General features: G+C 39.1%; 1 protein-coding gene across 3 annotated transcripts in view; it reads right to left on the bottom strand.

Moving 5' to 3' along the window:
- Nucleotides 1-2,455: 2,455 nt before the first annotated feature.
- Nucleotides 2,456-16,653, bottom strand: part of SPHKAP (SPHK1 interactor, AKAP domain containing) — a gene marked incomplete at both ends in the record, with an annotated part of 168,237 nt that continues 154,039 nt past the window's right edge. For 2 of the 3 annotated variants that reach the window (XM_080799204.1, XM_080799203.1), the window contains 5 exons: nt 2,456-2,599; nt 10,538-10,722; nt 10,813-10,865; nt 13,005-13,091; nt 14,927-15,112. In XM_080799204.1, the coding sequence (XP_080655330.1) occupies nt 2,456-2,599; nt 10,538-10,722; nt 10,813-10,865; nt 13,005-13,091; nt 14,927-15,112 (655 nt within the window). The remainder of the gene's footprint in view (nt 2,600-10,537; nt 10,723-10,812; nt 10,866-13,004; nt 13,092-14,926; nt 15,113-16,653) is intronic. The other variant, XM_080799205.1, reaches the window with a different exon arrangement.

The following is a 16,653-nucleotide window of genomic DNA, read 5'->3' as shown; positions in this document are numbered from 1 at the left end:
AAGTGCTCAGAAGTCTCAGAGCTTTATTTGCACAAATTCTACTAATCTATTTCCTGAATTCAAAGAGCACTGATCCATTTACCTTTAAGCCTGACAATTTTACCTCTAGTTTACTGGAGTCTAGGTCAGTTTTTGTCCAAGCCCTGTTTGCCTTGTGCTTCTTTCTCCCATCCCCCAGACTTGCTGTAAAAGCCATAGTTCATGGGCTGTGGGAAGGCGAGAGGGGAATGCCTGGTTGTCGGGTTCCTACTGGGATTCCCTAGACTCGAGACTACAGGCTCCCCTTCCTTTACCCTAACACCTTCTAGAGCCTCAGGCTCTGCTCCTTCAGTGCATGTATTTATACGAGCAGCCCCTAACTTGTGGTGAATTTGTCATGCCTGAGATGTTTGGCAATATTGGGAGACTCATCTTTTGTTGTCACGACAGTAGGAAGTGGTTACTGGCATCTACTGGATAAGGGCTAGAGGTGCTGCTCACATTCTAGAAGTCGCAGTACACCCCCCTGCAACAGAGAATTATTTAGCCCCAAATGTCAATTGTGCCAAGGTTGAGAAGTGCTAATTTACATGAATATCACTGATGCCAACTAATTTAGTCAAAGAACATTGGCTTATTAGAAAGTTGAAAGTGTAACAGTAAAACTTGTCTAAAGGATAATCTTCCTTCATCCCATCATACTGTGGCTCTTGTGTTCTATCAGGCACTTACGACTTTGGGAAAAAAAGGATCGACAATGCGGGAACAAAAGTTTATTGATTAGTTTGCAACATTAGGTACAACATGTATGTAACTCTATCACACGGTTACAATCCAGTATTTGTGCTTTTTAGGATAAGTAAACATTAATTTGAGCACAACAAACATCTACACACAATATTCTGGGATTGTTTAAAAATAAATAGATCCTTTTCCATTTAGTAGCACAAAGAACTTTCAGCTTGAGATAATGGATACATTTTAAAATTTGACATCTTGTTAATGTGACAAATTAAACACATATCTTAAATTTGGACTATTAACATAATAAGTGTCTAGTGAGTACTGGGGAGGATTCCTCGGTATGTGGTGAAGAGGGTAGTAAGGCTTACAAGGAAGCTTTCTTGACATTTCAAGGTGTAGATGACACATAAGGCCAGCATTGATGGCATGGGGCCTTTTTCACACTTAAAATTACTTCACAATTTTAAAAAATAGAATAAAAGCATGGTATTTCAGGGAATCTTAGTAAACACCTTCTTTGGTCAAGAAAATAAAAGCCAGGGTATCTCATTTAGGTGAAGGGAGAAGAGAAGTTAGATACTTTTTATTTTTCAGAAGAGTAAATCCCTGTTATTTGAATAAATTAAATATGATAAGGTTTTCTTCTTCCCTAATTAAATGTCAATATCTTTGAATCAGGAAGAGTGTGTGATCCTAATGGGTTATGTCAAATTCTGTGTCTGTCATCAAAAATGTCACCCAGGTAAGGTCTACCATACTAGAACCAACACATTTATAATAAAAGTACTGATCTTGCATGTCAAGATATGACACTTAAGACTATAATCCCCTCATATTTTATGAACCTCTAAGATAACTCAATATATTATTTAAGATAATAATCTCTTCATAATTTACAATAAAAATAAAATGAAAGTTTATATCATATAATTTAATACACAAGCAGATTTTATCTCAAAAGACTGTTTTTTTTTTTTTTTGGTAAGAAAGTTTTTTCTTATGGTAAGAATTCTGCAAACATGTTATGCAAGTAATACAGAGATGGAAACAAGACAACCTCAGTCTTTCTCTCTCTCGACTGAAAACCAAGAGTTTTCTGGTTAGATATTGCTGGGGAGGTGCTGAGCATTTATCAGTGAGTTGCAGTGAATAAATTAAATCACCTCAGTAGAGGACGTTAATAATACTCTTGCATTTCTGTTAATATCCACTGATACTGGTCTGATGGTGAAAATCCCTTGTATCAAAAATCTGGAAATTTCTTGCCCATATCTTAAGTGTTGATCTGGGCTGAGAGCCCCATAATCAGCTTGAAAAAGTAAAATAAATGTTACATCATAGTTTACAAAATTATATTGACTAGTGACTTGACTTTCAGTTGAATCACATAGTTGGAGACCTTACACATCATTTTATATTATTAAAAATTTTTAAGAACAGCTTTCCTGGATTTTGGGCCTAGTTGTAAGCTTTTAGTTTAGGGCCCATTAAAATTTTTGTTTTTCCAGCCATTTGAATACAAGCTCTTTTGAACTCGTTCATAGGTTGTATTGATTTGTACAGACCTATTGCTTTTCCTCAGATTTATTCTATGTGTCGTAGACTTGAATAGCAGATTTTTTATAGCTCTGCCAATGCGATGGATGTTTTGAGAAAGTTTAGAGCATTTAGAGCAAACCACTGTAATCTAAGCTGGAATAAAGGAAAGGGATACTCTAAGGGCAGAGCTGTCTTATCCCAGTTCCAAGAGCCAGTCAAAGAGACTTGGGGTCCCCTCCTTCTGCTCCTCATGCACTTTGCAGTACTGAACAACTGCATGAAAGATATCTCCCACTTTCCAGGACTTCTGCTGAACCAGCCGCACGACATCTAAAAACTAAAATAAAGCACAGAATTAGGACTCAGGTATCACAAATGAGCTTCAAAGTCATCTCATTCAATCATTCTTCCAAAGCCAAAAGCTCTCAAGGCTATATTTTAAATCTCTAGTGACAGGGAACTATTTTCCAGGACAGTCTATTTTCTTTTTAGACAGTTCAGATTGTCAGAAAGTTCTTTCAAATGAGCTGGAATTTTCTTCCTCAGAGCAGTTGTCATCCATTGATTGCCAGAGACTACATGGAATTCTTCTCTCAAGAGTCTGTCTTTTAGATATTTCAAGAGTTTCCTCAGGTCTGCTTTTCTCTGGGTTGGACTCTCTCTGACAGGACTGTACAGCGTAACTCCCAGGACTTTCCACCTGTCTCAAATAATCTCTCATTGGATGGATACATTTAGGGTAAATAAATCAAGTGCTAAATTTTAGAGTGTGGTCATTTACTGGCTCCTTCCTTCATCTTGAAAAATCTCTTCCCCCATGACCACATTTCAAAAGACATTGACTTTCCATTATAAAAGGAAAAGGAAAGATTGAAGAAACACCCTAGATTTGTCCCAGTTGTTGGTACCAGCTTCAACTGGTACCACAATTTAGAGAAAATGTTTTTGGCTGCAGGTGAATTGTGAGCTGAAGAGTTGGAAGATGGGAAATTACTGTAGATTATTCCTTTCATGACACTGTGAGTTGAAGCCCAAAGTGAAGACCTCTCCATACTCCTTAGGCAGACAGTTTTAAAGAAAAGTGACAATTACTAAGGGCCAAAACCTGTAGGAAGTACATTTGTGCATATAATCTCATTTAATTCTGTCAACAACACTGTGAAGCAGGCATTTGCAGATGAAAAATTGAGGTCTTGAGAGATGAACTCATGGGCGTGAGCCCATGGGGTAATGTAAAAAAAGAGACAGATAGGAAGTCAATAGCAACTAGGTTATAGATAATAATTCCCCAGGGAAGGACAATACCTAAGCCCTATCTTACTATCTTGCGCCTGTACCTGATAGGTGTTCAATAAAATTGGCCAGATGAGAGAAGGAACAAATGATCAAATGTGACTCAAATACATTTAACGTGAGCAGAAGACTATTTGAAATATGGGATGGCATCCAGAACCATTGAGGATTAACCTCATCTATGTATTCATTCTTAAGTTTTAATTTACACATATGTAACTTAAATATGCATATCTTGAGGCTGTTTAGTCAATAATTTTCTATTGATAGGCTGCTCCACAAAAGTGGTTGTAGGCTGAAGCTGAACAGAGCCTAGATTGGGAAAATTGCTGTGGACAACAAGCACAGTAAAAGCTGGTCATGAGGCATCTGTCTTATTGCATTGTGACTGACAGTGTCATGTATATTGTGGGGTAGGGTAGCCAGGACCTCTCTTCATTGCTTACTAGAACAGCAATGGAATGTTAGCTCCAGTCAGCTCCCTTGCTCTCAGTGATAGAATTTCAGAGACTACTAGTTGTTTGGGACTTTGCAACTTCTGCGTAGCTTCCTATCAGATTCTTGAAATTTTAGAGTGCTTAATATTTTGTGTTAAGACTTTGCTTAACACAAAAAAGGCAAATACCTTCAGATAGGGGAACATTCCTAGCAACTATTAGTAATTTATGGAGATGCATAAAAATAACTTTGTGAGCTATTACGTATATCTTGGCATGTATGAATGATCTGAGGCATGTTTTCTGTCAGACAAATGATAAAAACATGAGGTATCAGAGAAAAAAGAGAGAAAGTCCAGGATGTCTTTGCATGATTTGAAAATCAGACATTTCCAGCTCTTATTAGAAGTCTAGAAAGTAGGTGTTACCAGTGGACAAGACTTGAACATCAAGTTTCTGAGGTCTCATTGTGAGAGGTTCATAGGTTGGTGACCTCTCTTCACAATTTCAGGGTCATAAATAACCTTAGGCCAGGCCTATCCCTGGAGGTTGTCTCTTCTCCCTTAACATGTCTTACAAAGATGAAGTCAACATAAAATACACAGAAATATAAAATTAGCCTCAGCTCCTTTTTTTCTTCCCTGTAAACTCCTGCTCACTGGACTACCATTTTGTTCCCAACTTTTATCCCTGAGTCACTTCTCTAAAAGACAATCAAAACTCTGGGGCAGATGTCAATATTTGCTAAGCTTTTCCCAGAAGGCTTTCAGTCTAGACCTCTTTAGAAGCTCAATTACAAGCATCTTTCCGTTTATTTAGGACTTGCTGAAAGAGGATCTCCCACTGTGGGGATGACTACGATGTTGACTGACCAAAAGTTGTCAAAATGCCCCACCAGGTAGCCATCTGCTAGTAGTTTGTGAAATGGTAACAGGCTAGGATCTGTCTCATGATTTCTAAATTCAGTCTGATATCCCAATAAAGCAGCTTTTAAAAATGATCCAGCCCCACTAAATATAGCCTACTCTGAGGCTGTGATGACTTAATCTCAGACATCAAGACCTTGAAACATCTGTGGGTCTGATGAGCAAGAAGGTCTTACACTTTCTTTTCCTCCTTGACTACAACAAATTTCTAAATAAAAATTGAGGCTAAGGTTGTGAAGAAGCCAAGAAAGACACTCCCAGCTTGTTACTATAGGCTTCAAAACCATATTCAATTTAGCAGCTCGCCCTAGATCTTTCATTTTGCCTGACCATGTGTTTGCTCTGGTAATTTTAGAATCAGCTTCAGTATGTCAAGGATCTGAGTTTCTTTTATTCCAACGCACTGAAAATTAAAAATCAAATATTTTCATTTCCTGCCATTTCAGAGTCAATAATAATTAGGTTCCCTTTCTATAGATCATAATTGACATTTCCTTGAGCAAATGTTTTATCTTAGGAAGCCAGAAGGTTTTACATCCTGTGATGGTACATCATTGACAGACTCATTTGAAGAAGAGTGTCACATGGTAGAGGACTTTTATATTTACAGACATATTTACTAAATTAAATAAGTTGTTTACAAAAATCCTATGTTAGAATCTATGAGAGTTGTTTGCAAGCTATGAGATTTTTAAAAAACAGCTTGGATTTCTGAAAGTAACTACCTTCTTTTGCTCCAGGGCAGAATTCCATTTTATTAAGCACAAGTGAGTTGGTTTTATATTGCTCCTGCAATTATAGCCTGTAGAGCTGTGATTATCAGTGTTGGCTGTACCCTGGAACCACCAGAGACCTTTAGTAAACTCCAATGCCTGGGCTTCATACCAGGAGGAGATTCTGATTTAATTGGCCAGAGCATCTGGGCCTATGAATCTCCCCAGGTGATTCTGGTGCACACTGAATTTGAGAACCTTGACTAAAGGGTTCAGTTCAAGACAATTTCTTATGTTTATAAATGAGGAGATTTAGTATCTATTATGCACTTAACGTCAGTGTTCTCCACCAATTCCTGTTTTGAAACCCCAAACCCCAATGTGATGGTATTGCAAGGTAGGGCCTTTGGGTGATAATTAGGTTTAGATGAGGTCATGAGGATGGGGCTCCTGTGATAAGATTTATGACCTTATAAGAAAAGGAAGAGACACCAGAGCTCTCTCTCTCTTTCTGCCACATGATGACAGAGGAAAGGAGAGGGCCCTCACCAGGAATGGAATCTGCTTGTACCTTGATCTTGGACTTCGCAGCTTGCGGAACTGTGAGCAGTAAATGTCTTGTATAAGCAGCTCAGTCTATGGTGTTTTGTTCAGGTTGTCTAAGTTGTCTAAGTTAAGACAGTATATTTTTCCTTCCTTTTTTCTCTTATTGTCCTTCCACCACTTTTCATGTAGAATGGAATGAGAAATTAGAGGTGAGGTCACATCTCTTCGGATCCTCACTTTCTTGGGGAGGTATGCATACAACTGTTTCCTCTCTTTCCTCTGCTCTTTGTATTGCCTCCTAGAAAAGGAAGTAATTCTCAAATGCATAAAGATGAGAAAGGCACTGATTTACAGTGAAGCCAGGCCAGTCATCAGGCCATTCCAGCTCACAGAAGCTCATTAGATTTAGAAAGGGAGCTAGATAGAGGGCAATGATACCTTGTATCCAAAAGACAGAATAATTGGCCAATTTATGTTACTTTAAAAAAAAACAATTATCTTCATGATTTTGTTCACTTTAAGTAGACCAAATTTTTTTTTTTTTTAATTCTTGATTTAAATTCAATTTAGTTAACATACACGGCATTATTAGTTTCAGGGGTAGAATTTAGTGATTCATCAGTTGCATATACTGTCAGCCATTGTGAATGATATTTACAAACTGTTTTAGATCATCAGGCATTAGGATTCTCAGCAATCTTTGCCCTGGAATTTAGAATACTTAATTTGTTTATCAAATTCTGCCACTCTTTCAGGATATTTCTTATGGGAGGAGGTCTCAAAACTTTAGTACTCATCAAAATGACTTCACTTGAGGGAAGTTGTTAAAAAATGTGTATTTCTGGGCCCCCCCGGAAGTGATCAGGGCCAAGGAACGGTCGAGGCATTTGAATTGTAAATGATTGTCCCAGGTAATTCTGTGCATTTGGCTCATAGTGGAGGTGTGATAAATCCCATTTTCCATGTGTTTATCATCTCCCATTTCTAAAATAAGTTTCCATCACATTTCAAGATTTCTCTTTAGAATCTGAGTTTCTCCTATTTTATATTCACCCTACTCTGGGTCCCTCCTGAACTAGAATGAAACTCCATGGGTCGGAAGTTTGTCTCTTTTGTTTCCTATATTCCCGGGACCTAGAACAGTGCCTGGTGTGTTGATAAATACTTGATGAGTGTTCTGAGTGTATGACTTTCAAGTGAACATAACATTTTAATGAATTAAAAAAAAAAAACACACACCATTAAAGAGAAAGCTTTAAAATGAAAGTCATTTTACCAGAAAAGAGTGACACTACATTGGGCACTAAAACTGTTTGGAATTTGCCTTTTGAGTTGAAATGGGACTGAAATTCATTATAAGCTGACTTTAATTAAGTGCCCTTCAACTCCTAGGTCGATGGTGGGAAAGATAAGCTGCTTCACTATTTACTCATCATACCCTCTCCCCTTTAGCTCACGCTTGTATTGTCATAAGGCAGGTGGGTTGATGAGTGTGGAACCCCTAGTGCGAAAATTGTTAACTAAATTGATATATTTTAAAAATCCAGAATTCACACAAATGGGAACTCAGGGCATAGATGTGTGAGTGATGTTTAATACTTGGGTGGTGGTGGGAAAATGACATTTCTAAACTTTAAAGAGATGCTTCTTTAATCCTTTCCAAACTGAGAAGGAGCACGTGAAACATTGCTGCCTTTACATATGACACAGCCTCATGGGAGGCCACAATCTCTCTTCCACACTTGAATAACTACTTAATTAATTAAGAAAAGACAATCAGAAAGAGGTTTCCAGATACAGCATTGATAAAAGAAAGGATGTCAGCATGTTGCTTATGGGTTTGCTTTATTTGACCAGTTTCATCTCAGATAACAAACAGTGCCCATTTATGGAGAAGACACCCTATGTGGAGAACTTTAATTGACTCTGAAAAATATTAGAATATTTAGTCCCTAATGTTACAGTACTTAGAAATATGCTCCTTGACCTGATGACACATTGAATGAGTAAAACATTACTTCATGTTTTTCTTGATAACACTAGTGGAGCATTTATTCTCTCAGAAAAACTGCTATGAGCAAAAGGCAGGTATCCCTCTGAGAACTGAAAAGTAGTGAGGATAAATAAATATCAAGTCAGGGCCTAATTTACATAATCAAGTTAGTAATCAAGTTAGTGACATACCATTTGTCTTTTCACCTGATAAGGATTTATGAGACACATATTCATAGAGACTACTACTTTGTTTCTTTGAAATGGTGGATTATATAAAAATCTACATCATTAAAAGACCATCCAAAAATGCACCAAATAATGATCTGGAGATAAAACTGGAAACAAGCCTGTCTTTCATTTTTCCAGGAATTTGAGGATGCACTTTGCCTGAGAATGTTCTTGTTCTCCTCCCCATGGCAGAGAGCCATCAGGATTGTGTATGATGAGAAGGAGGGGTCCAATGTAGAGTGTTCCTTCACTCCACTCTTTGCACTGGGGCAGGCTGGGTGGTGAGGTGAAAGGAGAATTTAATCCAATAGTGAACCTCTTCATTACCTTGCCAACAAAGCTATGACAAGTATAGGATAGTATCTAGTTTCAGGTGGTATGGAATGGTAGGAAGTCTTAGACACGAAGAGAAATATAAGTTACTGTTTGGAGAGAGAGGCTGGTGTGGGAGAGGGCAGTATACATTAGGTCTCCTTCTGAGTTTTTCCAGTAGCTAATGCCATTGGCTGGTGATGCAGAAATGGGGAAGCTGTTCTAATTTCTATGTGCATGAGCAACATGGTATAGGATTTTTCATCTCAGGCCACTAGATTTTGACAATGAGAATTATAACACAATTACATATTTTAAAAAAAATCCAGATCATAACTCCAAGACAATTTAACCTGAGAGAGACACTACTGAGAAGTTTCCAGTACCAGACTCAGCCATCACTACCTGAGGATCTCTTATGGGCCGGCCTCTCTAAGTCCTGACTTGCTAACTAAAAAAGGATGATAATAGCCAATGGCTATTGATGAGTGGGGGTTATTGATGAGTTACTGAGGAAGAAGTATAATGTATAATGTGGGTGTACTTTGTGACAATAAGACATTACAAAATGCACTATGGCAGTGATAGGTAGGATCCTAAAACAGCTCCCAAAATTTCTGCCCTAATCCTCATTACCATGACTAGGATGAGAAAATTGTGCCCTTATTAAGTACATGGTAAAAGGGATTCTTTAATTAATAATGTGTTAATCAAAAGAGAGACTATCTGGTGAACCTAATCTCATTGCATAAACCCTTTAAAAACCATTTTCTCTGGTTGATGGCAAAAAAAGTAAGAGAGATTGACTGCATGAGAACATGGAGGGGCCCATATGACAAGGAATGATGGAAGTTTCTAGAAGGGGCACAGCAAAGAAATGGGTCATCAGTCCTACAACCACAAGGCACTGAATTAAGACAACAACCTGAACAAACTTGGAAGCTTGTTTTTCCCCACAGTTTTCAGACAAGTTCCCAGCCAGGCTGCCATCTTGATTTCTGCCTTGTGAGTCCCTAAGCAGAGAGCAAACTAGAGTTCACCCAGCTTCTGGCAACATAGCTAGGTGGTCTTGTTTTAACCTAGAAAATTCGTGGCAGTTTGCTACACAGCAATAGGAAGCTCACACAGCAACATTATTATTAATTTAAACATCTTTAGAAGGAGCACGCTTTTATGGGAAGTTGAGCTTGAAGACATTGGCAGGTGGATTTGTGCTTAAATCTTAATAATTAACTTTCTAGAACAGTTAGTGGGCAGTTTTAGAGATTGGGAGTTAGAGTAATAGTTGCTGTTAATTTAGAGGTTGGCAAGGGATCTATTCCCCGACTTTATGTTTCTGGTAAGTTGTGAGTGACAATGAGGAAGTCTGTCTAATGCAAACTTATATAGTAGGGGATTACACATGCCTCCCACTGACACCATGCCACAGTCTGTTTTAAATATCAGTATGGCCTCACTTTAGTTTATCATATCTAACAAGCCTTTCCCATCTACCTTTTATTTAAATGAGTGGGATGAGGAGATTGGTTGCAGAGCAAGGAAACAAACAAAAACAAAACAAAAACAAACACAGAAATAAAACACCAGACTCTGAGAAAGTTCCCATCTCCCCACCTCACTTTCTCATTGTCACCAATGAGCTGAGACCAACTGAGGGTCAGAGAAACAGTTATCATGGTTATACTGATGCAGGTGGAAGGTTTGAAAGTTCTAGTCACAATTTTTAGGTGAAAAGGACAAATAGTTCAAATTTAAATGAATTGACTGGGAATTTAATGAGTAATAAAAGCACAACTTATTCACATCCCAACACAGGATGGGGTACCTTTTCGATTCTGTTTTCCTGAGATTTCTTAAAGTAGATGGTGGGGATCCCAAGTTCAGATGCAGCTATCCACTGCAGCGTGGCTCGAAGTTCAGCATCAGGACACTCTGGCTCCAGGTCAAAGTTGATCACCAGCAGGCTCCCCTGGGAGCTGGCCGCTCCCACCGGCACTCCAGAGGCACCTTCTGAACACAGACACAAGCCCAGACTTACTACGTTTTCCATGGGGACATCACAGGCAAATTGTGTGTCAAAATTATGGGAATGTGGCTTACCCTCTACGTTTTCTGACTGTCCTTTAAGAATCTCCTTTTCTTCTACTAATTCACTTTGGGAGAAAACAACAGTATATGGTTGGTAATGTTTAGGAAGAGTAAGCTGCAAATGGATGATGAGGCAATGGATCTTATTGACCTAAAAACTTCTGAAGTTCATTCTAGATTTATCATTTTCATAGAGGGAAGTAACACTGGAGAAATATCAATGTGGGTATTACATAGAATCATTGGGTCTGCAATAAATAGCCCTGGACCTTAAAAAGGACCAGATAAACTATGTAGTTTTAGTTGGGATAACTGGTGTGGGAAACTAAGAAATGCATCTTTCTCTTCTCAACTTCTCTTCCATAAATCTTCACTGGTTTGAACAATCAAGGAAATATCTTGTAGGCAACTTATTTGGGGACTTATCCTTCTTCTGTATTTTACTTGTCATTTACAGGACCATATATTGTCATCCTGACACAATGATTTGCATTTAGTCTATTTTTCTAATATTTTTTCTAATGTTTGTGGTTCCTTGATCTGGAATAAGGGGAAAAAAACAAAACAAAACCAATGAGCTGCAGAACCTAAATTGTACAACAAAATATCTCAATTAAAATTGAAATTTTTCTGTTTTAATCGGGAGGATGAAGTAGCTTGGAGGTGATAAAGAACTATAGAGACATAACTGAAGTATTTCATTAGATACATTCATGTTCGATGTTTGAGGTGTTTTCATACAGTGAGTACTTGTAAGGAAGCCTTGATGTAACGGCAGGACTCAGTAAATGCTTCCAAAAGGAGAGCATATGTCCCAACAGCTGAAAGGAGTTGACCATCTTGGGAAGCTTGTAGTTGTCCTATATTTTTGTATGGGCTGGAAATTAGGACACAGAGCCCTTAAAAATGTGTATTTTTATGAGAGAGTATTCTCTTTTATATTTTTCTATTACTGCTAAGATTTACTGGCTGTAAATTCCATTATATTCCTGATGTTGAGAGAGAGTTTAGCTGTTCTGCCATGCATACAGAATTATTTTTAGAAGAATCGCCAATTTCCCAAGGGTTTTTGCAAGTGATATAAGTGAAATGACATATGGTAGGGACAGTTTCTGCCATTGTTGATCTTCAGGACGCTGACATGGGTGGTGGCCATTTTTGTTTTCCCTGAATGCATCTATGTGTGTAGGGTCCTAGGCTCTAAACCTGGAGAAAGATGGAAAAAAGTAGCTAAGCAAATGTTTCCTGAAGGATAAAAGTAAGTATACCCCCAAATAATTTTTTGTTTGTATTTTGGTTCTACTTTTAAAAAATGAAACAAAACAAACCCAAGGTCATGTGTATATTCGTCCCTACTTGTGAATAATGGCAGTAAGGAAAAACGAAGGACTGATTCCTTCAATCCCTGAGGAATACTCCCACAGGCAAGTTACCTGATTACATAGTGAAGCAAAAATAACTGAGCTAGAGAGAGTAAGCTGAGGAAGTAGATCAGGGAGCAGCTTTAGTCTTATCTTTCATTTTTATCTTTCTGAGATTTCAGAGAACTCCAAATAGTAATAAGCTAAGTCGTAATGGTCAAAAATAGATTTCAATTCATTTACTTTTCCAGAATAATCACAAATTCTGGATGTAGCCCTGACTTCATGTTGTCCTCCTTTCCTGCCCTGTATTTTTTGTTATTTATTATGTTGCACTTCTCTAAGTGCTATTTATTTCCCCTTGGTCTTTTGAAAGGACCAAGGTCTTGGGAAGAAGAGTCACTGTGTGGCAATGACATATCTGCTTTGTGGCACCATTTGGTATTAGACACATTTAGTAGTGATTACCCCAGGTGTCTACAAGTAGAGGAAAACCATTCACATTATATTCTATTGAACAATAGTTTTTGTTGGTTGGCATGGTATGATTTAAAAGGATTTTTGCTTCTCTGTGTCTAATTAAGTAAAATGGCATATCACCTCCGATTATATGGGTCAACTTTTTCTGGGATGATTCTATCAGAGGGGTTAGATTTGAAATCCAGAAAACAGTGGTGCTAGCTAGGACTATTCTAAGCCCCAGTTTTTGCTCCAGTGACATGGACCCATGGCAGTATAGACATGATGATTCAGCAGTTGGGTACCATCTGAATGATCAAAATGGATTGCTGGATGAAATTAGAATAGTGGTCTCACAATCACTGCATCTCAGTGGCTACTTACTTAATCATGGGAGAAGATGGCATGCTTTCCTGATAAATGTCCAGGTCCATAGTGCCAAGACTGCTAGTGGCACTACTGTTGCCATTGCTGACAAAGCAAAAGTTTACATATTAATGCCTGTCTCCACCACCTGACCACATGGCCAACACTGACGTTCCATCTTTCTTTCTAAGAAGTCCTTCTATTGGTTCCCAGAAGAATATTGTTGGGGGACTCCTAAATTAATATTTATTTCTGGACAAATTAGGGGAAGATGTAGCAAAAGACAGTTTTGGCTCCAGCCAATCATAATTATCATCATCATCATAATCATCATCATCACTGTTTTTGAATTTCTGCACTGGTGTCAGACCTAGTGAGCCACACCTAGTGGGTGACAATCAGCATGACTTTTGTCTTCCTCATTCTAGTTACAGTGAGAATGTTTATCTGTCAGCAAGAGACTCTTTGGCATACCCATGAAGACTGACATACTTCTGAGAATGCTGGCTGGGGAGATACCAGAATGCTCACTTGTCTGCTTTTTGACTTCTGACAGAAACCAGTAGACACATGTTCTCCTTTTTCCATTCAAGGGATTTTTCTGAGGGACATTCCACAGAATATGCACCTGGCTGACTGTTCTCTTGTGGGACTGCAGAATTTACAAATATGAAGTTGTGCAATGTCAAAGTTTTATTATCTCTCTATTGTAAAATCTATGAGAAGCAGCACCTGATACCTTGTGTATCATGGAGAAGGAGGGCTTCTGAATCATTTTCATAGGTTACACAATCGACATACGGTCTAGTTACTAGCTTGGAACTTAGTTGCTGAAACATAGTAGACTTGAGCCAATTTTTATGCTCTGTCTGTACTTGTAGAATGGAATGCCTCCAATTTCAGCAAACCCATTGAGTCTCCTCATATTCCCACTACCTCCCAGTGATGTCTCTTCCAAGTCAGGTTTCCAAAGGGTGAGTGCCGGTGTGTTGTGTAACGGGACAGTCTTCCCTGGGGACTACCATGAGTAACAAACTGGACTCCTTCAATTGCTTTGGGTTTCATGTGGGGCATTGAATATATTCACTGATTGAAATCTGATGACTCAAACATTGTGCTGAAGGCAATTAACTGTATAAACTTCTGATAAGTCTAGAGATTTAAATTCTCTTTGTTTTTTTATCTCCGTATTGTAATATTTCCCACTAGTTTGAGGGGATTTTAGACCAAGTGTTTAACACTGTGACTTTTTTCTAAGTCTAAGCAGAATAAACTGCCAGAAATAAGACCACCAAGGAGCCATTACACCCAGATGCATTTGAATCCCATTTTCCCACTGGCCTTTCTGGAAAGTCTGCAGATTTTGTCCAGTATCAAATAAGGCAGAAATGTGGAGAATGTTTTCATTTCCACCTCACAGAGGGACAGTGTTTAGTTTATGTCTCTTGATGGGCTTGGGTCCTTCCAAATCTGATCTTTCATTAACTTCTCTCTTGCTTTCTCAGAGTCAACAATACACAGGGCAGGGGAGAGAAAGGGAAGAAACAATTAGGCCAAACAACACAACACAATGTGGAAACACTTGCCTCATGTAAACCCAGCCTGTGTTGCATCTGAAATACAAATGAACCAGAGAGAAAGTATCAAACACACCAGGTGTAACAGCAGCTCTTATTTAAAATTTCCCAGTTGTTACTGAATGCACTAGCTGGGGCTTGCAGAGAAAAGAATACAGCTGACTCTTAACCTTGGCCAAGGTAATTAAAGGTACAACTGGATGTTAGGAAACCTCTCAGCATAAATCATGACAGGCAAGCACCTTGACTTAGCGGGAGCTCTCCTTGCTCCATTAGGGACCCTTTGTAAAGAACCATTTATAAAGTATTTGAGAATCTGTGTTGAGACCCGTTTCCCTGGGAAGTCAAGTAAAGAGCAAGTACCTCATGGATCGCTCACTGAGCTGCAGGAAGCTACTCGTGTCATCTGGATTGTCCTCCTCATTGGCAAGCTGGGACCAGCTGTCCGTGCTCTCCCCACTGCTGCCGGAAAGGTTGGGGAACTCATCGGGGGCTCTGCCTTCTGCCGAGACTTCAGCCCCTGTTACCTCTCTGGCATCAAGACTGTCACTGTAGATGGCAAGATATCATTACCAAGAGTGGAGACATAAGACAGAACTTTTCATGGAGACCTTGCTGGCTGCTCTGTTGAGCATGAGTCTCTGCCACAGGGAGCATGATATCCTTGGAGATGGATGGAGTCTTTCTTTTAGGTTATTCCTTCTCCTGGTCCCTAGGTCCCATTTTGCCTTTTCAAGATTGCTGTCCATCAGTTTCCCCAACCTTCATTTTATGTCTTTCTACTGACTCCCTCCATTCATTTCAAAAACACATTGAAGCACCTTGGGCTGCACACATAAGCATAAATACGTGGCAGTAGTGTTTCTAATGAAGAGACCCAGAGCCTCCTCTCCACAGATTATGAATCTTTGGTTTTGCAGGAGATCAAGAAACCTGCATTCTCAACAACCACGCCAGGTAATTTAATGCAAGTGGCATGTGGACTATGTTGGAAGAAAAATGCCCACCAGGTTCTGGAGGTTTACAGAATCAAATTGCTTGCAAATGCCTCTGAACACATTTTGCATTTGTAGCTACCCTTTTAAACCATCCTCTCCCTCTGAAACCTCTGATTTGTATCAGTACCGCCTTTCTAGATGAGTACTTTTTTAGGTTAAGTTGCTCTCCAAAGCATTTAACCCTTGATCTGACAGTCTTTTCTCCTTGCAGCCTTTGTTTTGGTCCCTAGCCTCCCAGGACTTCCTGGCTCTCTGGTCATGCTTTGCTAAGAACCTGCTTGCCTCTCAGGGCTGTTATCTCCATCCCTGCCCTCTTTTCCAGTCTGTCCCTAACAATTTCATCTACTCTCCTGTCCATGGAAATAGCTTCTAAATCTGAACTCCAGCCAGGGCCTCTCTTCCTGCTTCTGGGGCTCTCTTTTCAGCTGGTCTTCTGAACATATTCAATCTGTCTCATTAACATTTTGAAATCAACATATCTTAAACGAATTCTGATTGCCCTCCCATCCTCTTCCTGTGTTTTTTATTTCCATTGACCTTTTTGTCTCTCTGCTCATGAAATTATCTTAATTTAGATCCTTCTAAATTGCTTGAACTTAGATTTGGAAGGAACCTCAGAGATTTCCTGTAGATCAGGATGCAGAAGCCTGGTGAGGTTATATGATTTGTCCAAGGTGCAACAAGAGTTAGTACCAGACATTAGACCTCAAGTTTTGAGACTCATGGCCGTTGCATCATTACTCCTTGGCTAGACTATATTGTATTGGCCTTCTAACAGTTGAGCCCCAACTATTTCTCCTCTTTCATATGATCCAGAAATTCCATTTCCAGGAATTTATTTCCTCCAACCAAAAACACTAATTTGAAAGGACATACACATGCCTACTTATTTCAGCTCTATTAACAATAACCAAGATATGGAAAGAACCTAAATGTCCATCAGTAGATGAGTGGATAAAGAATATATAATAAATAAGGGCGCCTGGGTGGCTCAGTGGGTTAAGCCTCTGCCTTCAGCTCAGGTTATGATCTCAGGGTCCTGGGATCGAGCTCCACATTGGGCTCTCTGCTCAGCAGGGAGCCTGCTTCCCC

This window comes from Martes martes (genome assembly GCF_963455335.1).
Source record: "Martes martes genome assembly, chromosome: 3".
NCBI classification, from domain to species: domain Eukaryota; kingdom Metazoa; phylum Chordata; class Mammalia; order Carnivora; family Mustelidae; genus Martes; species Martes martes.
The sequence above is the reverse complement of the archived record's forward strand: the minus strand, read 5'-3'. Positions and strand labels throughout refer to the sequence as shown.